The sequence below is a fragment of the Dunckerocampus dactyliophorus genome, chromosome 13 (assembly GCF_027744805.1).
Source record: "Dunckerocampus dactyliophorus isolate RoL2022-P2 chromosome 13, RoL_Ddac_1.1, whole genome shotgun sequence".
NCBI classification, from domain to species: Eukaryota; Metazoa; Chordata; class Actinopteri; order Syngnathiformes; family Syngnathidae; genus Dunckerocampus; species Dunckerocampus dactyliophorus.
Genome location: NC_072831.1, coordinates 17,724,383 through 17,748,452, shown reverse-complemented (window position 1 = coordinate 17,748,452; position 24,070 = coordinate 17,724,383). Strand labels below are relative to the sequence as shown.

Sequence of the window (24,070 nt, the reverse complement as noted above, 5' to 3'; positions counted from 1 at the left end):
TCAAGGGTACCCAAGTGTTATATTTTGGGTAAAATTTCAAACTCGTGGATAGACCTCGGTAATGTTGTCAACACAAACTTCAAACATTGCAAAAACACACCCAACATACCAGAGCTCGAGACATCTTCCATTTCCCATAGCAACCCTCCGAAGTTCACTCTCTTAAATGTAATGTACATAACTCTGTGTCCACTTTATGCTGTTATCTCTGCATAGATTTGACTTTTGTTAGAAAAGTAACTTATATTTGAGAGAGTATCATAAAGTAAATAAAAACAAGTGACAAATCTAGATCTTGAGTTAAAGCTCTGAAAATATGGCAAAAATCATATGCGGACACTGAGTTATGTACATTACATCTTCCATAGTGGCACACAAACTTTCTTGCCATTCTGTAATCTGTGAACACATTACCCCACTACTGTTTTATGTTACAGAGAACAATACAACACACATACAACACTCGATAAACAAAATTTGTAACTCACCCGACGAAAAAAATCATTTAAAAGTGCATAAAGATCTTCTCCAATATATATAAAAATGAAAAAATCTTACCTTAGACTTGACAATGGTTGTTAAACCGCCAATTGCTTGTCGAATTCAATGATACTGCTTCTCCGAAATCGTGACTAAATGTACATAACGCTGACACAAAATGGTGGACACGACGACACATTCCGCTGCTGAACGTGTAATTGGGGAATAACTGGTGGAAGGATACAAGTTTTGTTTGGCCCAAGAAGGCACTTTTTATTTTCAAATTCAATATTTACTAGCAATACGCAATTTAGGCTGTGAGCTCGAAGTGTATGTACATCACGGGCCGGACACTAAATTTGGTTGTGTTAGACTTTTGCTCAAATAATCTTATTTTACTCTTTTATACACAAAAAATAATTTTAGTTGCAGAGTTGAGTAATTATTCCATGAATATATACCATTTTAAATCATCATGGGGTTTGTTTTTCCATGGAATTATGTTATTCAAAATTTTCATCGGCAGGCACACGAAGGTAATGTACTTTTCACTAATGATTACACGACAGTTTTTTTTTTTTTTTACACCGAGAATATTTGAATAAAACACATTAGAAACCAATTTCAGACATCATTCTTTAATTCTAAGTAGAAATCATGACAAAATTATCAGAGAAAATATTGTTAATTTCACAACAAAAGTAGACATACTTTACATGTAACATTTCAATGTCCAAATATAGACACTTTTTTACAACATAGCCGTGCTAGCGCAAAATAAAAACATGAACAGACTTAATTTATGGTTTGGTAAGCTTCCTCACTCTATAAATGTCAAGAGTGATAAGGATAGTACACACTGTTAGAACAACAATTTCAAATACTACTCAAGTGAAGTTGAAGACAGCAAAGGGTACCCTTGATCTGAGCCGTGCACACATGTATTAGTATAAAAACGTTCAATTTTGATTCACACTGTGGTAAGGGTATTTATTAGGGGTGCGGTCCTACATGAGGAATTATGAATTATAAATCAAATAACATAAAAAAATAGATACAATAAACAATAAAAAAAGCTCCAATGAGTCAAGATAACCCTTATAAGATCACCCTTATTGTACTGTAGGTGGGTTAGTGGGAGCAAGTCAAGCACTCAATTTGTGACATGCTGCAAATGGCCGGTCATAACGTCCGCTGACCTCACTTATAAACAAACATGGCGTCAATCGTGTGGGACTTATTTCAGAGAAGGACATTTGGCCATATGCTCCAAATGCTCGGCAAACATTCTGCGATGAAGGAAAAAAACATCAACACATCAAACCTTATCAGCCACCTGAAACGCCACCATTGTGTTGATTGCCAGGGCCCGGGGCTTGTTTCTATTGACGCAGTGTTTGAAAAGTGCAAAAAAGGTTTGCCAGAGATGACCCAAGGGCTAAAGCGATCAGTGATTTCATCATGGAAATGATGGCACTGCTGCTGGACAACCAGCCCTTTACCGCTTTTGTCAGCTAGTAACCTCCTTGGAGCCACGGCTTGTACTTCTGAGCTGCCTCTCTTTTTTATGTTTTGTTAATAGTAGTGATGTCCTGATATTTGGTAAGGACAAATCAACAGGTACAGTTTGTCAAATCCAACTTTGAGTCGTTCTTACCTCCAGGTGTGCACTGACTACAGTTAAATCAAAATTTAAAAACAATAGATATAAAATGTTATCGGTTATCGGTATCGCTCTTGAGAAGCAGGAAGTTATCAGTATCTGTATCGTCTTGAAAAAAAAAAAAAAAACATTGTGCAGCCCGAGTATTTATTTCACAATGATTGCAGTTTTCAGTGGTGCAGAACTGCATCATACAAATACATGTTTCTGAAAACGGTGTGACCTTATGTAGCTGTCTGAGAGAGGCACACTATTAGGATTATTCTATTGGTACTTTACTGTTCGATTCGCTAAAAACAGATTATGCCATTTAGTGAACCTGCATTGAGCTGCATTCACTGTGGGGAGCGGGTAGATTAAAAGCCCTAAGAGCCTCTTCCTCCTCCCTCTCTCCATACATCTCCATGTCCTGAGTTCCACCATTGTTTCAGTGCTAACTAAATTATCGCCTGAGCTGCCAGATCCAATAACAGTAAGCCTTTTCTAGCATGATAAAGCTGTCTGAGCCATATACTGAGCAAATATCCAAAGTAAGCATTCTCATTTAAATGTCAACCTGGACCCCGGGGGTTATACAAGCTTGTTCAGGTAAAACTATACAGTAGAATCCGCTTGTCATCGCCACTTGGACATCAACATAAGCGGTTACCGAAACCAACCATTGCTTACACATTTACTTGTGACTTTGTCCAAAGACAAAGGAGAATGGGGATAGTAAATTAATTTTTAACCTTTGTTGACATCTTTGTTTTTTGATTCTTGTTTGACAAAGATTTGTCCCACAATTTGGAATGCTGTTGAAACTCCCATTAAATCTTATGCTTGCTGTATGTGTTTGTGAATGTGTGTGTGGTATCTCACTGTGGCCACTATCCTTTTGACAGCAGCAGCAGACAGCTCTTCTCCTTTGGGTTGCTCAACCATTGTGACCCCCAGGTACTTGAGCTGGAACACCATGCCCTCCAGTAGGGTCTCCCTCGTGTCTGTCCAATTTTCAGGAAGCTCTGCAAATAAGAAATGTTGATGAGGGACACGCTCAGAGACACCTTCCAGACTGTACTCTAAGTCAGCCTAGGAGGTTCTCTGTGTCAGAGTCACGACACTATTGTCTGTGCACTGCACAGACATCTCTCACGGGACGGTTAGAGAGGACTGTCATTAATGTCCTCACGTATGTATTTGTGGTCTATTTGAACTGAAACTTCCAGGCAAACTGAATGTTCACAAAATAGAATCAGTCAAGTTCTGCCCTACCATACATCCAACATTCAGTGACGTCTGGACCACACTGCTTATAACGCTGCAAAGGAATGTCAAAGGTCATGGTAAATGTGTTCTGTATTTTTCAGTTGACTTTCATATAACCATGCCAACTTCTCGTTTACGTGACACAATGTCAGTGCATCCACTCGGCTCCAAATAGACTGTTAACCATCATGTGTGACGACCTTATAAAAAAAAAAAAAAAGACAAAAAAGCCAGATTTCGCAACATGAGACTAAAATAAAACTTGTATGTCTATTGATAAAACTGACTGGAACAGGCAGACAGTGTGAATGATAATTGACTATACTTCATTAATGATTTAATGAGTATTATGCAAGGTTTATGATATTCAACATATTGGTTTCCCAAAAGGGCTTGACTTTAGGTTAACCACTGGGGAGCAGGGGTTAAGATCTCTTGCTATACAGTGGATATATTGCATGAGTCTAACTGTGTTCTTAATGTATTTTTATCACAAAATGTCCTGTTAGCATCCTTAGCTTACTAACAAAATGGCAACCGGAATCGGAAGCCAGCTATGTCGCCTGTCTAGGATGTCATCAGCGGTTTACGCTCAAAAATTTGAACACCAAAACACCTTTTTTTTTTTAATAGTTTTACATGCATATAAGAATTTTAAACGCATATACAGTCGTCCCTCGTTTATAGCTGTTAACTGGTTCCAGACCCGACCACAATAAGTGAATTTTCCGCAAAGTAGGATTCAATATTAGTAAACGTAATATTTTCGTAGTTAGAGCATAGAAAACCTGTTTATGACTTTCTAAATAGTTTTTTTAAGCATTATTAGAGCCCTGTAGACATGAAATAACACCCCTGCAGTCAAAACTCCTATTATTCTTTGTTTACACCACATTGCGCAACATTTGATGCACAGGCTACGGGATCACTGCTGACGCGCTACGGGTGAGTATGTGGTAAATCTAGTCACTAACGGTGTGTTATGGCTAAGTGTCAATACGCCAGTAATGTACTTCATTTGGCGTAACAATGTTAATAACAATAATAATAACAAGGTCGCTGTTAGCTTTGTTAATACACGTCATGTCATATGTAAAAGGAGCGTTGTTGGCGCTGTTTGGAGACTTTTTCAGACGACTTTATTAGGAGGAATAAGTATGTCCCGTACGTGCAGTAATGAGCTGGCTCTTTTTATCTGTTTTTATATCTTTAAAACGCACAGAAAGGAGAAAGACATATGTGTTCATGTCTCACATAAGTATTGTGGATGATAGGCAAAAAAAAATTTTTAAGTGCAATTGTCCTTTAAATTCCCTTTCATTCATCATTTATATGCATTTTTATTGTTTTCTTCACGTAAAACATTTAACATTTTTGGCTTTCTGGAACGAATGATTTGGATTTACATAATTTCTTAAGGGGAAAATTGATTTAGTTAGTGTCAGGTTCGGTTTGAGCTGAACCTTGTGGAAGGAATTAATGACGCTAACCAAGGTTCGACTGTATAAGCTTTTTTTGTTTGTTTTTGAAAGTTTCCCCCGCCCAGTCCAAAAACATGTACATAACGTTAATAGAGGACCAAACCAATGTATCGAGGGAAAGGCTTCTTGAGACGTCATCTGTACTTCTGTGAAGAAGGTGTCGGACGTTTCGCTCCTCATCCGCAGAGCTTCGTCAGCAAACTAATAAGTGCTGGTAGCCTAGGCCTTAAGTACAGTAAGAGTGGGCGGAATTGGTGTGCCAACACCCTCCTTCTATTGGTTCCTTACACTAAGCCTGGGCGGAGTAGTGGTATAATCCTCTCCTGCTATTAGCACCTCCGATAAAAGGGAAGTGTCACTCCCTGAGTTGGGTATGAACGACTCTGATAGAGTCTTTAGAAAGGCCACACACACTGACCAATACCTGCTTTTTGTATCAAACCATCCACTACAACATAAACTAGGGGTTATTAGGACCCTCCAACATAGAGCGGAACAAATACCAACTAGTACTGAGGGAAGGAAAAAGGAAAAAGGAGACACAACATGTCCAGAGAGCGCTCTCAACCTGTGGGTACCGCGGTGGGCTTTTAACAAATGTCAAAAGAAGAGCGTAGGGAAAGAAACCCAATAGCCCACAGAAGCAAAAAGGAGAGGAGTGGTAGTCCCTTATGTAGCGGGGGTCTCCGAAAAACTCCAGAGGATCTTATGGCAACACAAAATTCCTACCTATTTCAAACCAGTAAATACCTTGAGACAAAAATTAGTGCATCCTAAAGACAAGGCACCAAACCAAAAACAGAGCAATGTGGTCTATTCCATCCACTGTAAAGATGAGGAATGCAAAGAGCACTACATTGGGGAAACTAACCAAATGCTCCAAAAAAGGCTTTATCAACATCGCAGGGACAATTCGAGTGGTCCTCAATCAGCAGTACATCTACACCTTAAAGCAACCAATCACTCTTTTCAGGACAGCGATGTAAAGATTTTGGCCAAAGAAAACAGATGGTTTGAAAGAGGAGTAAAGGAAGCTATTTTTGTCAAACAACAGAACCCATCATTGAATCGGAATGGTGGTTTGAGGTTTAATTTGGACCCTGTGTTCAGCAGGTTACTGAGACCAAAACCCACAGCTCTTAGTCTTGCAAATGAGGTGAAGCCAGGGCCGAGCCAGAACAATAGATGCTAACGAGCCAGTATCAGAGTCGTTCATACCCAACTCAGGGAGCGACACTTCCCTTTTATCGGAGGTGCTAATAGCAGGAGAGGATTATACCACTACTCCGCCCAGGCTTAGTGTAAGGGACCAATAGAAGGAGGGTGTTGGCACACCAATTCCGCCCACTCTTACTGTACTTAAGGCCTAGGCTACCAGCACTGATTAGTTCGCTGACGAAGCTCTTCGGATGAGGAGCGAAACGTCCGACACCTTCTTCACAGAAGTACAGATGACGTCTCAAGAAGCCTTTCCCTCGATGGACAACTCCTGTACAACTGAGAGCCTACACAGACAAACCAATGTATGATTATCGATATGTGCTTGGCATGCAATCAGTCCGGGGTGTACCCATTCTCGTCCAAAGTCGGCTCGGATACGTTCCAACCTTCCTGCAATTCAGACCAATAAGCGCAGTAAGTGTGATAATAAATGTTATACAACATGAATGAATGAGCTAACGAAAGAGTCAAGTTCCAGGAGTTTCCCCTGTTGTACACACAAACCGATATACCGCAAGGAGACGGCAAACAATTACAATTGAGTCTAACTTGCATGAAGCGGAATAAAATGAGAATATGAAAACACTGCACAGTACCTACGTTACTTTGAAGTGTGATGAAACAACATCTTTGTACAAACAGATGACATGCTGGCAAGTGAAATGTGCTATTTTTAGACTAGAGCATAAACCCAGCAAGCTGCTTTGTATGGAATAATAATAATCTATGTTCGTATTGGTCACATTTGCATTTATACAACCAACCCCCCACCCAGGCCTTCCATTGCATCTCACTGCAGCACTTGCGCTGATTAGTGCAAACTTCAAAGGCTTACTGGCTGTGCTGGAGCTGTGGCTGCCTGGTCAGTGAGCATGGCTCGCATGGGTGATGCTGCCTTGAAATAAAAAAAAAAAAAAAAAACTGTAATGGGGCAATGATACTTGCTCAGTGGGTGTGGAGTAGGACGCAGCTGCTTCTAATATCATGGTGTGAGGTTTTCATTTGACAATAATGCTCTCAAAATCGTGCACATTGCCAACAGTGCAGGAGGTCGAGTGGTCTTGTATTGGCACCACTTTTGCAGATCTGGCAAAGCCTTGATCCTCTTTACAACTGCCCAGCTCACACCACAATCTGCACACATTTATAAAGGCACCACATACACAGCAAAGACTTGCTCATGCATAACAATGTAATGAGGTTGAGGAATGAAAAACTATTTAACAGATCAAATCTTCATGGAACAAAATTCATTCATGTGTTATTTCCATTTGGGCTGCAACTAACAATTATTTTCTTAGTTGATTCAATTGAAGCTTGTTGTTTCAATTAATCGGTTAGGCCCTACATGGACCAAATCATTCTGAACCAAGCACAGTTGGCCGACTGGGTCCACAAGATATCAGAAAAGAGGCGAAAATGTCGATCACTGTTTTCCAAAGTCAAAGCTGATGTGTGTGAATATCTTGTTTTAAAACACAAAGATAATACGTCTGCTTTCATGGATGATGAAGGAAATAAAAAAAAAAATCACATTTGAAGGCTGAAATCAGATGATGTTTTCATGTTTAAATCAAAATATTATTAATACCACAAGAGTTGTCGATTAATCGGATAATGGATAATCAATTGATTAAGTGTTGCAGCTCTAATTTCCATCCGTTTTCTATACAGCTTGTTCCTTCATGGACAATTACACAACAATACACAGACCTTGCCTTGAGGAGGTTGTGTTTTTCAGCACTAAAGCTTCCTTTTAATTTGTGAACAACATTATTCAAGCATAACACAAGGGAACCCTCTGTGAAAACAACCAAACTGACCATTCAGTTGGGATTATTTACATTTATGTTGGAATGCAACCAATTATATCTGCTGCAGGAACGGCTGCAAGCTGAGTACAGTGGACTTTGGACTTGAACACCCTAATTCCTAATTCCACAAACTTTGGATCAGAAATGTTCTCAAGATGCAAGCAGTACGCTGAAATACACTGCACATTTTGCATAAACAATCCAGTGACACATTGTAACAAATGCTGCAGAACAGTGGTGTGAATTACTTTGTTATGCCTCATTCCAATGATGGATATGAGAAACAAACCATGGTGGGTTCAGAAGAAGGCATTATTGACAGACAAGGTGAGGGAATTAAAATTTTTTCATTTACAACTAAATTTGGCTGAAACATTCAAAGCAGTAATCTACAAACAACTGTAGCCTTAATCCGTAAAACATAATGAACAGTTAGGACAGTTTAATTCCATTGGAATTAAATAGCAGATTTAAACAGGCCACGCTACGCTGCAAATAGTTATTACTATTGGCTGTCCAGCAGGAGGGCGAAAGTCACGATCAAAATCAAGTTTAAATGTGACAACTCCTCCAGCAACATCAATCAAAAACATGTTCAGACTCTTTTTAAACATGTTCTGACTCAATTTAACACTGTAATTGGAATGTCAATAACTTTCAAATGAAATAAAAATAAATTTTTAAAAAGACAAAAAACCGCAATGAAAAGCAAAACTTGCACTTCAATAAAAATCACAATCATAACCAAAAACAATAAAAAATAGACCAAGTCTCTCTGTCTCTATTAAAACTCTCCAATAAAAAGCACACACAACAATAAAAATAAATAAAATGGAGTATTCTCTGTAAAGACAATTGCACTTGAAAAAATCATGAACATTGGGTATGACTCCTTAACAGGAAGGCTTAACGAACAACGAACAACACTGTCTGTGAGTGTGCACCATGTTGTGCTATTTTGTGTATATGTATTTACTTTGACCACAAAATACCTCAGTAAGCGAGGATTGTCGGGACGAAGGCTCTGCTCCACCGCCAGCGGTAGTTTTTTTTTTTTTTCCTCAGTTGGGAAAACTGGACAGGATGGTTGTGTTTGAGGTGCGCATGCAAGTTGCTCGTATTCCCCTTCTTCATCGTCACTACTTTCCCATCAGTTTGTCTGTGTTGATGCGCTCACACTGTTCATTCGGTTTAAAAGTGATTGGGGCTATGGCATTTGGCTTAGAAACCATCACTTTTGTGTCGGGATGTCCCGATCCAATCTTCAGGATCACGATCGGCTACCGATCCGCTGTATTTTGAAGATCGGATAATATCGGCTTCCGCCACGACCACAGGTGTTTGTAACTCTGGGCCACACTCAAACATGGTAGGTGCGGTAAAGCGCCTCAAAGCTGGTTGCCGCTCAACTCCCGCCACCCTCAAGAAGAAGGAAACGCTCAATCGTGGCTGAATCTCATCACAAACTCTACTAAACATGTCTTAACGGCGGTGAATAATCCTGTTACGGAGCATGAATGGAAGCTAGCGGGGTTGGCTTAGCTTCTATTTTCTCTGTGTTGTTTTTTACCACTTTAATGTAAGGACCATTTGATAATATAAAGACCATTTTACAATGCCCACTGATGACGTGCAGGTTCTGAGTGAAAAAAGACGCGAGGCACGTTTATTCTTCAACCGTCAACTGCCATTCTCAACACACACAACACACATCCGGCCGTCAAAATAAGAGCGCTTTTTGTCACATTTGTCTAATTGTGTAAACAAAATAAGGGTGTCATAAAAACATCATACATTAATACCGCAATTGGAATTACATTTGTGACTACATCTTCCATTTGTTGAAGATTTTGTAGCAATGTGTGCTGAGGCTAACATCTCATTTGAAAAGTTAGCTAAGCTACATCCATTTCTCAATTACTGGACAAAATGGGCTGATGATTTTTTTGGGGTTTTGTTTCACCCTACCACCGTATCGAGATATCGGTATTGTGAGTTACCCTGAGATTCCCAGCTCTCCTATTTAAATACATGACATAGCTAACACCATCACACCTACACAATGGAAACGCAAGCCAGTCGGGGCTTAGCTTTCTGAACCTTTCATGTCGCACCAAACTATATAATATATATATTCTGATTTGTTGAGGCCTCGAAGTGGCACACAGCCCAAAGGTCATTCATTTATTCATTCATTCATTCATTCTCTATGCCACTTGTCCTCAGAAGGGTGGCAGAGGGTATGCTGGAGCCTCTCCCAGCTGACTTTGGCTGAGAGGGTACACCCTGGACTGGTCGCCAGCCAATGGCAGGGCACATACAGACAAACAACCATTCACACTCACATTCATACCTATGGACAATTTAGAGTCTCCAATTAACCTAACATGCATGTTTTTGGAATGTCGAAGGAAGCCGGAGCACCGTGAGAAAACCCACGCACACATGGGGAGAACATGCAAACTCAACACAGAGATGCCTAAATGAAGATACAAACCCAGGTCTTCCCGATCTCCTGACTGTGTGGCCAACATGCTCACCACTAGGCCGCCGTGCGGCACCCGAGGTCATCAAGGATGCCAAAAGAGAAGATAATTATGACGAACAAGTAGTTACTTAAGTATTATTTGCTTCTTTTCATGTTATTTCAGGATCAGCAACCAGCTTCTACTGTGAGATGGCATTATTAAGAACCCAATTAGGACAGCAGGTTAAATTAGAAACTGTCGACTCAGACAAAGAAAGATATCTGGAGGCACATACAGACGTAGCACAAAATTATTTTAGAGACTGTGGAAAAATTATTTCATTATGCAACAATAACTTATTTTGCCCCCTATTCTGTCGCTCTAACCAGCTCACTGTATGTCTAATGATGTACTGCTAATTCCAGTGCATGTCACAAATGACAAGCATTATCGTAAATTCCGGTGTGCAAGCTACTTTTTTCTCCAACTTTTAATTCTGTGGCTTACACACCGGTGCAGCTAATATATGCTAAAAACTACATTTTCCCTGATGCTTGGTGTGGTCATGTTCTAATCTCCTATACCAAAGTTAACATAACAAAGTTTTGCAATGTTTGGCAAGCACTGTTTGAGGGGAATAAAACATTGATTTTATTTAAAACTTTTAAAAAATCGTTCTGTGTAACATCCTTCTGTGCACAAAATATCCCTTTTTATGACGTGCACACCTGCGGCTTATACACCGGAATTTATGGTACATGTTGAGGAGATTAATGGATTAATGAGTCAAAAGGGAGAAGTGTGTTAAACAGGGGTGTCCCGATCCAATTTTTTTATTTTATTTATTTATTTTAAATCGAATGTCGGGCAGATATCAGCAAAAAAAAAAAAGAAAAATCGGATTATATCGGCCTGCCTCTAAAATCTTTGATATTGGCACTCTGATACAAGTAGTTGATTCCAGACTCCGCCCAGCACATCTATCCAGCAGCGGCCGGATAGAGCCCATGTGATAACAACGTGTGCTAACATATTAACCATGGAGTAGGAGTGACGTAGAGGAGGATATGAGTGATTTTTCATTTGTCCTAAAAAGACGTTGCAGCTGAGTGCAAAACTTGTCATGCACAAGTTTCCCATGGTGGCACAGAACCGGGGAAGTTTGAAACGACCAAACTCTTCACGCATTCGAAGCAGCGTTGCAAAACAAACTCCCACGGTACGACAACAAGTCATTAGCTACAACAGAAAAGATTACCAGCCCCTGTCGGTGGTGAGTAAAGTCAGGTTTAAATTCTTAATTTATCACCTCGAACTTCGCTATATTATGCCGAGCCGCTACTACATTGTGGATAAAACTATACCCCAGATGCTTAGAGAAGTAAACGGGTCAGTTTTTCTCATACCTACTGTTGCTGATTATTGTTCTGCGAGTAATATCACTTGATCAAGCTTTTTCTAACATTCCGCACTACAGAATAAGTCATAAATGTATGTATGATTCATGCTGATCTATCACTATCGTTCAATATTCAAGGCTGCAATATCAGTAACGGATCAGAAGTGAAAAAGTTGCATCGGGACAGCCCTAGTGTTAATACACATGGGGCGGCTCTCACTGTACTTGACTTGCAAGGCTGACCCGATACTATTGTTCATTGATAGTCACTAAGGAAAGTATACAGGAAATGTTTTACATGCTATTTAAAGCTTAGGTTTGTGGCTTTCTGTGAGAAAAACGGAACATTACTACAGAAGACAACAGGCAGACTAGCTGACAGAACAATCAATACAAAGTAAGCAAGATACACAGCCAGTGGAGACCAGTTACGGCTAACAGCCTGTTTCCTCTTTGCTATATCCTTAGGCACCCAATTGCTCCTCTCATTTCATCCTCTGTAGCAGCAGGATTGGGACGTTCTGACATGTCCATGCTGAAAAATTCCCCAAAATAAAAGGAAAGTCTTCAATGGCTATGAAGCCATCTGTCTGGTTGCCTCCTAAACAATTTCAGATGTGTAAAAAAGGATTTACAGAGGAAGAGAGTCTTACAGCCAAAGTCTAAGTAAAACACTGCGACACATGTTTCTCAGAGTCTGTTAAATCCTCTCCAAAATGGCAATGAATGTGAAGAGAGAGCCAAGTGGAATGAGTGGTCCTGCCAGTCAAGGATTAGAGCTGATGACCAGCTGAGGCCAGAGTGTACTCTCAACAATCATGGTTATGAAACCAGAACAGAAACAGAAACCTCAAATTCCCTATGCAGCCATTCTAAATGACAAACTTTGCTATCATACATTCAAAAAATGTCAATGACTCGCATATTAGAACATCAAATTAGAGGTCTAAAAGAACTTTGGGGTCAGGGGAACACCTATGTAAAAAGCCACAAGAACCTGCAACTATATACAGTGGATGCCCACAGATTCGCAATTCAGCATTTGTGTCCCATTTTGGAATTATCTTAACTATATTGTGGGTCACCACACAAGCAAATTAATCAAATCTCAGCAAATACACAACCCAACGACTTCAAAACACTCCTGTGGGCAAGTTGTGATCTGCACTTTCATCTTGCTATGAAATAACAACATTATAACGTTACAAGTTTTTTTTATTTTATAAGGTGTGACCTTCTTGAGCCACTTGGTTGCCTTTATTTCATTTTACTTTGTTTTGGGTTTGTTTTGTTTTTTTTACTAAGAAAATATTTATGCTGTGGTGACTTGAGTTGCAGGATTAGCAACAGCAGACTGCATTAAGAAGTGCATTTTCTTTATTATTTACTTAGAAATAATTCAGTTGTTTGTTATTTATTTTAAATGTATATATTTCACTTCCTCCATGTTCTATTATATTGTCTAAAAATGACAAAATGAAAATGTTTTTCCCCCTTCTTGTCAATAAAGATATTTCAAATGAACACATTTTAGATCTGTAATTACGCGCCCAGGGTTATCACATCATACCAGCGCAGGCCCAGTAACTACGTGACGTGAGTGCACGATGGCGGCACCTTTTGTGTGTGTTGCTACACGAGCACTATCTTATACAGTCATCTTTGTTACAAATCCAGCCTCAAAACGTGCAGTCAGGTGAACACATGATCGCAAATCGTTACTGGAATTACAACAGGCAAGAAGCGTGGATTATGTAGACATATCTTAGAGAAATTCCCTCTCCAACAGTTAGCCGGGGTGACCAAGGAGCCTACGCAGCACCGAAGCCAAGTACAACTGCTTACTGCTGTACAGCGAGATGGAGGCAGCGCCACAGCAGAAGGAAACTTGTAGCACGAGTCTGACCACCAGGCTAATGGCGAGACCCTGACACTGATTCCACCTGCTCTATCAATTATCTTTCATTGTCATTCATTAGTGGTGACTACCTATACATTTTACAATTTAGAAATGTCTTCTAAAGTGGCTTCTATGCACCGTTAGCTTCCGTTGTCGCAAACGAACAATGGCAATTGAAGAGAGACGGGGTGGGTTTTGGAGCTGACTCTTAATTAAATAACTACAACAGTTATTATAAATGTTGATTCAAAATTGGAGGAGAATGTTAGTAGGAGGGTTTGAAGGGGGAGGAGCCAATCAGTGCAGCGTACGGTGGTGCCTTGATGCTGCATCATAGTCCAGGCTTGATCAGAATCAAAAATAGTTGTTTTTATGGCCATCTCAATATCTTGCATTTATTTGCTATTTGCACAAATGAACCCCCGCAAATAGCGGAGATCTACAGCAGTATATGTATTCTAGGTTTCACAGTTACTGATGCGACTGTGGGTTCAGGTAAAGTCTTCTGTGTGCCCCAACCCCAATAACCTCTCTCACTCATCCTTACTACAGCTGAAGCAATCAAGAAAGAACAAGTTCACTAAGAGGTTGACGAATACTTAATTAACCCAAAAAAAATCCCCCTTTACTCCCCGATACTCCATGAACAATACAAAAGTGTGTCATGTAGGATTGGAACCATTTTTGTACACACAGAACACATCAGGCCAAAACCGGGTCTTGATATTTCATCTTATTTTACACAAATACAGTGCAACTGAATGTAGGGCAACACTCTATAGAGTGCAAAACAAACACAGTGTGCTGTGTTAATAGACTTCTGTTAACAATGAAATGTTAACAGAAAAATGTAAAAAGTGTTCATTGTGCAATATTGTGCGAGGATCCGTTAAGATGACCAGCAGATTGCTTCATCCACTGAGTCTTATTCAAAACCACCAGAGACACCCCCCGCCTGCCCAAGTACCACAACCTTGACTAACGAGTTTGACAAAAGGGACAAGTGGTGAACCCACATGTCTTCATATAAGTAATAATACTTCGCCATAACACCAACAAAGTTGGGCCAAGAAAAAGTCTTTCATTGCTCCAAAAAAAAAACACACCAGAGCTGCTGAAGATACAAAGCATACAACAGGGCTAGCTAGACTTTCCAGCTACATAACAGAATTGAGCATGGGAGCAATATCCATTATTGCCTATGGATATTTTTGGATGACTTTGTGCAGGGGACAAACAGGCTGGGGGACTCAGCTAACCAATGCGGGCAACAGAGAAGATAAACTATTGCCTGTTGGTATAATTAACCTAAGAGGATGTGAAAAGTCTCATTTCTGAGCTACCACCTTATCATGGTAAAGGAGTTTGTGTGTGCCCAATGATCCTAGGAGCTAAGTGGTCGGGGTGACGAGCAAGATATATGAACCTAGTTTTCCCTCGTCTGGTCGTGAGTCACCAATGCCCCCCCTCTGGGGCCAGGTCTGGAGGTTGTACATGATTGGGAGATACGGCCCACCTGATCTGAAGCCGAGTGGTGCTTATTGGACTTGCGTGTTCGTTAAAGATTGTCCATAACAAACACCATGTTCAAACATAAGGGTGTCCACATGTGCACCAGAACACCCTGGGCCACAGTTCGATGATGGACTTTGTGGTCATGTCGTCTGACTTACGGTTGTATGTTTTGGTGACTCGGGTGGAGTGAGGGGCGGAGCCGTCAATCGATCACCACCAGGTGGTGAGTTGGTTCCAACTGTGGGGGAGATGCCAGCCAGAACTGGCAGGACCACAAGTATGGGAACATCTGACCTAATCCTCCACCAGAAGAACTCTCAACTCCCACCTCCAGGAGACCTTCCACCATCTTACGAGGGAGGCAGTGAACATTGAGTCCGAGTGGTTCATATCCGTGCCTCCATTTTTGAGGCGGCTGATCGGAGCTGTGGCCGTAAGGGGGTCGGTGCCTGTCGTGTTGGTAATCCGGTTTTCAGTCAGGGTTGGACTCCGCCAGGGCTGCCCTTTGTCATTGATTATGTTCATTACTTTTATGAACACAATTTCTAGGCTCGCCTAGAAAAGGGTGGAGTGTCATCTTGGGTCAGGGATGGGATCCTGCCCCAAGTGGAGGAGTTTAAGTTCCTCGGGGTCTTGTTCACGAGTGAGGGAAAGATGCAACGGGAGATTGACAGGCGACTTTTGCAGTGATGTCGTCTCTGCTTCGGTTCGTTATGGTGAAGAGGGAGCTGAGCCGAAAGGCAAAGTTCTCAATTTACCCGTCAAGTAGGAAGAACTCCCCGCAGGGCCTCCTTGTCTTCATCACTTTCCCCTTGACATACCTTATCCATTCCCCTAGCCACTCACTCCAGGAGGAAGGTTGAAATTAAGAAAAAGGGCAATATTCTGATTAGGCACAAATTAAGTCGTTATCTCCAAGAATGCTTTAGCACTCAATCAATAACTGAAAAGGAGTGAGCACACATCTATGCGGCATCCGCTTGTGCTTGTGCGTGAACAATTGTGACATGATGGTGCCTGGGAAGTGTACCACACTGGAGTACAGAGCAGGGCACAAAACTAATCTTCAGGTGTCAAGTGTGCACAAGCACACCAACTCGACACATTTGTTATGGCATCTACCACACATGCGATGCAACTTCAACAAGCCTCCCTCTCTTCACTTCCGTATATGCTCTGCGCCTGTCACACACAGATGCATGGGCAGTTTACATTTTTATTTGACTGATTAACTTATTTGTGCAATTGTATGAGAGTTAAGAATGTTACACTGTTACTTAAAATACTGCCTGTACAGTTAATAGAGTAACATGATGGCAACAGTTTGAACTTGGAACAAAATAATTCAATCTCCATGACTTCCTATTGGGACAATGTACCTAAATGCAAACAAAGTGGAGGTCAGACATTAGCAGATTGTGTTCCAAAATACTTTGCAGTCACTAAAAGCAAAAGTCAGCACCAAGCTTGGTCATTTTTTGCTCCTTTCTTCCCCAGAAAATAAATATATTGCATCTTTTGTATTTCATCTTTTACATCTGGCTGTAATACACCAACCTGGCATCCAGTACCAGATATCCATTGTTGGATGCATTTTAAACAGTCTTGGCCTCTCTCACTGTTGCAATGCTATATAAATCAGTAAACATTAAGTCATTTGCCACTCCAACCAGTTTTAATTCATGGTGAGCATCAACACCATCACACGGCTATGAGAAGTGTTAAACATGATGCTGTTGAAATGGGTTCCAGTCATTCTCTCGCCTCTTCACCCATCTGCTGGTGTCAGTGGAGCAAATATCCTGATTTCAATATTGACAACCCAGCTCCATCCTTGACCAAGGAACACACTCGCTTTCTAGCCTCCCACTCATTTCAGTACAGCACGGTATGCATCATCTGAAAAGATCCTCCTGAACACTGGAAAAAAATTCCATTAAGTGCAGGGCAGTGGAGAAAAAAAATACGTAAACTCAGCAGAATGCCAAAACCCAAATGAACAGTTAGAAAAAAAGGCAGGAAATGACACAGTTGTCACATTCTTTCCCACAAAGCGACACTAGAGTGACATGGGAGTAATCATTTAAAAGAAATAGACAGTTTGATTAAAACAAAAGTGGAAGCTGCTACAATCCCACACTTACAGTGGAAAACAAGGAATGCAGTTCTGATGCATGCCAGAGAAGGGATTTTTCTCCTTTGACAAGGCCAGGCCCACACATGGGGAGGGTCAATAATACTCCTACCCAAGTTCAAGGCTTTGCCTCAAATGATAGATGAAAACTGCATGTTGGAAATACATGCCAAAATAAAAAATGAAGGGATATTTTCAATGCACACATACAAATCTCATAACTATTTGTAGTATTTTAAATCCATCCTATGAAAGCTTTGAAAGTCTAAGCATAAAATGTTGAAAACAACTTATATCTGAATTAATTGTAGCCTAAATCGATATTTTAGTACTGTGTTGTCCCATCCTGAAGGCTGGGGCTGAGTCACAGTTGTTCTGGTGCCGATAAAGCATTGCAGCTTCAGTCATTTGTTGGTCCCCAAGCTCTTTGGCCACTGCCTGGTTAGATGTGGATGATCCCCACTGAAGCATGCATCATTCCCCTCAGGGAGGAGTACTGTGCAGTAGTCAATCGGAGCAAACACGCAGCAACGTCCAAACGCTTCAAACACAGAAATGAGCCAAAAACAATAACATGCTCCCTGGTAACCTGGCAAACTTCTATTTTGTCCCATCAACTTTCTCTCACGTAGCTGTCTTGCGCATTCGTTTCTGATCTTGTGGCTTTAATGTGATTGCAGAATTTTTCATTTTCAGCATTTTACAATTGCATTTCTTTTATGTTGTTTTGGTGTTGGATTATTTTTGAAGTGTTGGGGTATTGCTGCGTGTTGACCACTGTAGACGAGTCCACACAAAAAAAAGCATTGATTACACTGTGGTACACCATTATTTGTGTGTGTGTAGTGGAGGGGTCATGCGTGGGACATTCCCCCTTTGTGTGAAGCAAATATTAAAAGGATGGCGGCAGCTGTGTGCACTCCAAGCCATGGAGTCATGACTATAAACGTGCAGGGTCCCAAAATCCCAAAAGCGGCTTTGGTGATAATGAAACCTTAAAGTTCTAAAAAGGTACTATGTTGACGGATCATTCATTTCAGTCACACTCATTTTTGTCTCACATGGAGAATCGCCTAGCAACAGTGGGTTGCTAGGATTGTACGGCCATGCCAGAAATACGGGCACTCATTTCCCAGTCAGTACCTCTGTTGTAAAGCTCAGACGTGACGTGGCAGGCAAATACCAGGTTTTTAGCTCCAATGAAAAACCTGCTCCAAGAGTTTTGTCCCACGCAACCTGGGCAAACAGTAAAGCATGCTAGACCACCCGTGAGACATTATTAGGAAGGGCAAGGGCAGTGTCAACTTGCTTCTCCTCACTCAACGGGTGTCCATTAACGACGAGGTGCTGTCAAGTTCAAAAGCGTAACAAGACTTTAATTGCCCACTCGAGTCCATGCCTGTTTATTCCAGTAAGCTGCTCTGTCAAACACCAACCAGGTTGACTTTTAAGTTGTGCCAACAAGTGTAGCTGGCGATTCAAGATACGCGCCGGTTGTACCTCAGCTGCTGCTGCTGCTGCTAGCTCGGTGAAGCCATGTTAGCACACGCTAGTGCCTTCAGTTAATGGACAGACGCCTAGTAGACATTACATGTACTTACTTTTATGTCTGCCGCCTCCCCACGACTGTTTGGCGATGCTGGGGCTTCGTATTATCGCTCTTCCAGCGGATTTCAAAGCGTCCATGTCGCGGTGTCAAATGGGGCAAACCCCTGTCAAGCCTTACAGTGTGTGTCGAAACAGCGCTCCTCCTCCTTAACTTTTGTCATCTGTTTTTGTACCTTCCTTCCGAACCGTTGTTGGACAGATGGCAGATCAACATGCTCTGCCCCCTGGGCGGTGTTATGTATGTAAATTGACCTGATCTTGACGCCCGGTTGTGGAAAAACGTGAGGGGAGCGGTTGTAGTGGTAACGCCAGAATCCCGGGCGGGCGGTGCTTTAGATAGCAGACAGTCACCATAGACGTCATTGGGTGCGCTTGTGCACAAGCTACTGCAGAGGTGTCCAAAGTGTGGCCCACGGCACATATTCAGATATAAAATTAAACAAAAAACACACCAAAAATGAGAAAAAATAAGAAAAAAGGAAAAAACTAATAAAGAAAAAGCTGGAATGTCTTTATATATACACACGCACACATATATATGTATGTATATACAATATCGGCATATATACTGTATATATATTCCCTTGCTCTATCGTGGTTCACCTTTTGCGGATTAGCTGTTTCACTGATTTTTTTTGTGCTTTTGTTTTTGTATTACAGCTTATGGCAGGCTGAGCCTGGCCCTTCAAGAAGAATTGCATTGTGGGAAGTTGAGTGTCTATCTCTTCCCTCTCTCTCATCTGTCTGCACCGCCTGTTGTTTTCTGCGTCCTGATTGGCTGTAGACCATTGTCAATCAAACTCCTTCACGCCGTCCTGTCATGTCTCCTGTGTCATCGCTAGCTTGCTTGCTTGCTCGCTTGTAAATGAATCTTCGATTCGTCTGCAGCAATATGTTTTAATAAAAATACAAAAAGCTGCAGTCCAGCGGAACGGCGCCAGGATGAAAAGGCAAGATCACAGGAGTGAAATATGCCTGAGTGACTTGATCATTTCTTGTAGTGATCATTGAGGTTGATCATTAAAATTCTAATGAAGTGTTATCTGTGAAATGTTATTGCCTATATGTCTATGAGCTACCCCGCTCACCATTAGCGGTGTTTTGACACCCACCACGTTCTGCCACCCCAAACACGGTTAAGCAAAACCTCGGCTCACGTATTTGCTGCGTGTCGACTGTTATGGCGACAGCAATGTTACTTGTGGCGCTTAAAGGGCCATATCGGCTTTCATTAAAGGGAAAAAAAAACGATACCGATATTGACCGATATTACATTTTTATACCAGTGTCGGGCCGGTAATATTGGTGGGCTGATATTATCGGCCATACCTAATATGTTTAAACTTGGTACATTCAAGATTTGAAATTCACGGCCCAGCAGATTTTTTTGTCGAAAATTATTTTAAAATATTTTTTTCTCCAAAAAAGTCAGTTTATTCCAGAGAAAGTCATTAATAATTTATAAATATGTGCTAATGCAGGTAAAATTGACAGCATACATGTAGAACTGTTGCTAGAAAGCTCACAAGTGTACATGTTTATGTCTTTAAGCTTCCCTGGTAACATTTTCCTGTGAAGGGCTGAGATCTCGCACTTTGGTCAGCGGGCCTTGAACACACCACAGTTGCGTGCAGGCTATTTTTTTCCTTTAAATATGTTTAACATATCATCTTTGCCATCTTATATTTAACATATTAAATTGGTATTTAGCCTTTTTTACCATTTTTTTTTCTCCAAAAGATTTTTCAGTATGTGGCCCTTTTGACACCCCAATCTAGTGTACCTGCGACCATAAGCAAGTCCAAATAAACAGATTAACCATAGTTTGTGTATGCTTCCGAATACAAACATTCATTCATTTTCTGTGCTGCTTAATCCTCATTAGGGTGGCGGGGTTATGCTGGAGCCTATCCCAGCTGACTTTGGGCGAGAGGCAGGGTACACCCTGGACTGGTCGCCAGCCAATGGCAGAGAATACAAACAATTCTAATAAATTAAACGTGCTAATTAATTCAGCTAAATATTATTAAGGTTAGTGCTTTGGAAAATATACGGTACATAATAAATATGCATTAATATGTATGAACAGGATGAAGCGGCATAGAAAATGAATGAATGAACAATTAGTTTTGATTGAATGGATTTAACGTTGGCTGGAAAACATGACATTTTCTTCATCAGTCAACCCTTTGGAATAGTAGTTCTATATCATCACAAAGTCAGTCAATGAATCACTCTGGCTTTGAAAAAAAATCTAGCAAGACCGGATTTCAGAGAGGCTGACAAGCTCAGAGACAAAAGTGCAACAGGCTAAGAAGTCCCCAGGGATTTACAGCGTTACATAACATCACACAATCTCCGATCGCAAGCTCCGGTGGCGGTGACTAACAGTGACACAAGAATGGCTTCATTCTGAAGAAACAATGATAGAGAATGGTTACTACATTATTATGTACAAATACTACAAATATTAATTCAAATATTAATTAAAAACTCCTTAAAAATGAGCAGGTCCTACAAAAGCCCTGTGACTGTTATGATAGAGCTGGGAGGTGTATCATAAGTATTCATTCTGCATGAGGTTTTAAATTGTGTATGTACACGACATCAATGGCATTCCAGAAGATGGACAACACGGAGCCGTTTCAGAATCACTTCATTCCACATAAAGCTTGCCTCGCTCAAACAGTGCGATGCCAAATTGGAACAAAATGCAAAAATACTGTACAGGAAAATACAGAGGATTCAGGTCATAATAAGTAAATGCTGTCGTGTAAGTAGCTGTTAATGCACTAGGAATGGCTGAGGAGATTTACCCTGATTTGCTCCTTCACCGCACAGATTTATCAAGAGTATTTGGCAAATCCTACCATGTGACAAGGTGCTGAGCAAATGTGTCTTTCGTGCATTGGAATCGTGTCCTTTTCGCATCCACATGCATCAGGTGAGTCATCAGTAAGATCGGAATGTGTGGAGCAGCTGTGGGCTCCTTTTTCATTACACCTTGATTTAAATTGAATGTTTATATAATTTTGTAGAAAGGCAAAAAAAGTTACATGTGTATACACGTGTACACACACACACACACACAAATATAAACGCAACACTTTTGTTTTTGCTCCCATTTTTTATGAGATGAAGTCAAAGATCTAAAACTTTTTCCACATCCACAATATCAGCATTTCTCTCAAATATTGTTGACAAATGTGTCTAAATGTGTGATAGTGATCACTTCCCCTTTGTTGAGATCATCCATCCCACCTCACAGGTGTGCCATATCAAGATGCTGATTAGACGCCATGATTAGTGCACAGGTGTGCCTTAGACTGCCCACAATAAAAGGCCACTCTGAAATGTGCAGTTTTATCACACAGCCCAATGCCACAGATGTGGCAAGATTTGAGGGCGCGTGCGACTGGCATGCTGACAGCAGGAACGTCAAGCAGAGCTGTTGCTCGTGTATTGAATGTTCATTTCTCTACCATAAGTCGTCTCCAAAGGCGTTTCAGAGAATTTGGCAGTACATCCAACCAGCCTCACAACCGCAGACTATGTGTAACCACACCAGCTCAGGACCTCCACATCCAGCATGTTCACCTCCAAGATGGTCTGATACCAGCTACTCGGACACCTTCTGAAACAATTGGTTTGCATAACCAAAGAATTTCTGCACAAACTATCAGAAAGCGTCTCAGGGAAGCTCATCTGCATGCTCGCCGTCCTCATCGGGGTCTCCACCTGACTCCAGTTTGTCGTCGGCACGTTGGAGAGGTGTTCTCTTCACGGACCAATCCCGGTTTACACTGTTCAGGGCAGATGGCAGACAGCGTGTGTGGCGCTCTAAATTGTCCATAGGTATGAATGTGAGTGTGAATGGTTGTTTGTCTATATGTGCCCTGTGATTGGCTGGCAACCAGTCCAGGGTGTACCCCGCCTGTCGCCCAAAGTCAGCTGGGATAGGTTCCAGCATGCCCCCCCAACCCTGATGAGGAGAAGCGACATAGAAAATGGATGGATGGACGCAGAAATGGAGGTTGACCAAGTCTTGGCAATTGGTGCAACTAAAATTCCTACAGGTGTTCCAAGTTCTGGAGCACTTAATACCTCTTTGTACTGGAGAAAGTAATTTGTTGCTATGAAAATGTTCAAGAAAAAAGGGAATTAACAATGGAAAGGAGACAGGCTATCTTAACACTTAAAAATGTAGTTTTTTTCCTCCAGAGAAATTGGAGTGTTGTAAAACTTTTGACCGGCAGTGTACAAGTATGTGTGGACGAAGCGTAGTTAGTATTGCAGCACACAGGAAGCCGGAACCACTCATATACCTACCTGTCGTGTGCGAAGTTACTCTGTGTTGTAGTGTTTCTTCTATGAGGGCAGCATTATGTGCAGGGACTCCCTTGCTGTTTTGTTGCGTAATTTCCCCCGATTTTTTGGTCATTTTTCCCATTTTGTTTTTTTTTAATTTCTACAAGGGCCAGTAAAAAAAAATTGAAAGACCTCCACGGTATCGAGAATCTTTTTTTTTGTACTTCCAAGTCACCGTTTACACGTCAGGTCTGTGTGGATCTGAACTGTTCCATATAGTGCCTTCTACTGGTTGTAGCATGTGACTGCACCTCAAAACGTGCATTTCCACAGCTCTGCACTGTACGGTAGCGTACTTAAGCAAAAAAGTATTCATACCCTGGCCATTTTTTAGTTAAATTGAATATATTGTGAATGGCTAAATAATCAGCGATGTAGTGATAGTAATTTAATCGTCTTTACATTATGACAAAAACTTCCTTGACTGTCATGTACAAAGTTCTAGATGAAAATGCTCCATCTTGTTCCAAGTTACCTGCAGGATCCTTTTGAGTGGTCAGAAATTCCTAAAATGTGAGCAATGAGATCAATGTGGCTAATATTTGTCATTAGAAGATGCATCATAACTTCATAAATCCATGCTGTGCCATTGCTAGCCAGCAGATACCCATTCTACAAATAAAATGTATTGCAACTCAAGATTTGGGCCATCATTGTGGTCGTACTGCAAATATAAAATGTTGTAATACATCTTTTTTTTTTTTATGTATATTTATGACATGCTGTAACACTGCTTTACACAACTGCCTACTTAAGTACAGTAATTCATTA

General features: G+C 41.0%; 1 protein-coding gene across 2 annotated transcripts in view; it reads right to left on the bottom strand.

Annotated features, from left to right (window-relative positions):
* ldlrap1b (low density lipoprotein receptor adaptor protein 1b) overlaps window positions 1-19,201 on the bottom strand; it is a 32,715-nt gene extending 13,514 nt beyond the window's left edge. The window contains exons 1-2 of one of the 2 annotated variants that reach the window (XM_054796511.1): window positions 18,925-19,201; window positions 3,005-3,147 (exon numbers count right to left, since the gene is read on the bottom strand). In XM_054796511.1, the coding sequence (XP_054652486.1) occupies window positions 3,005-3,147; window positions 18,925-19,009 (228 nt within the window). In that variant the 5' untranslated portion in view covers window positions 19,010-19,201. The remainder of the gene's footprint in view (window positions 1-3,004; window positions 3,148-18,924) is intronic. The other variant, XM_054796510.1, reaches the window with a different exon arrangement.
* Between the last annotated feature and the right edge of the window lie 4,869 nt (window positions 19,202-24,070).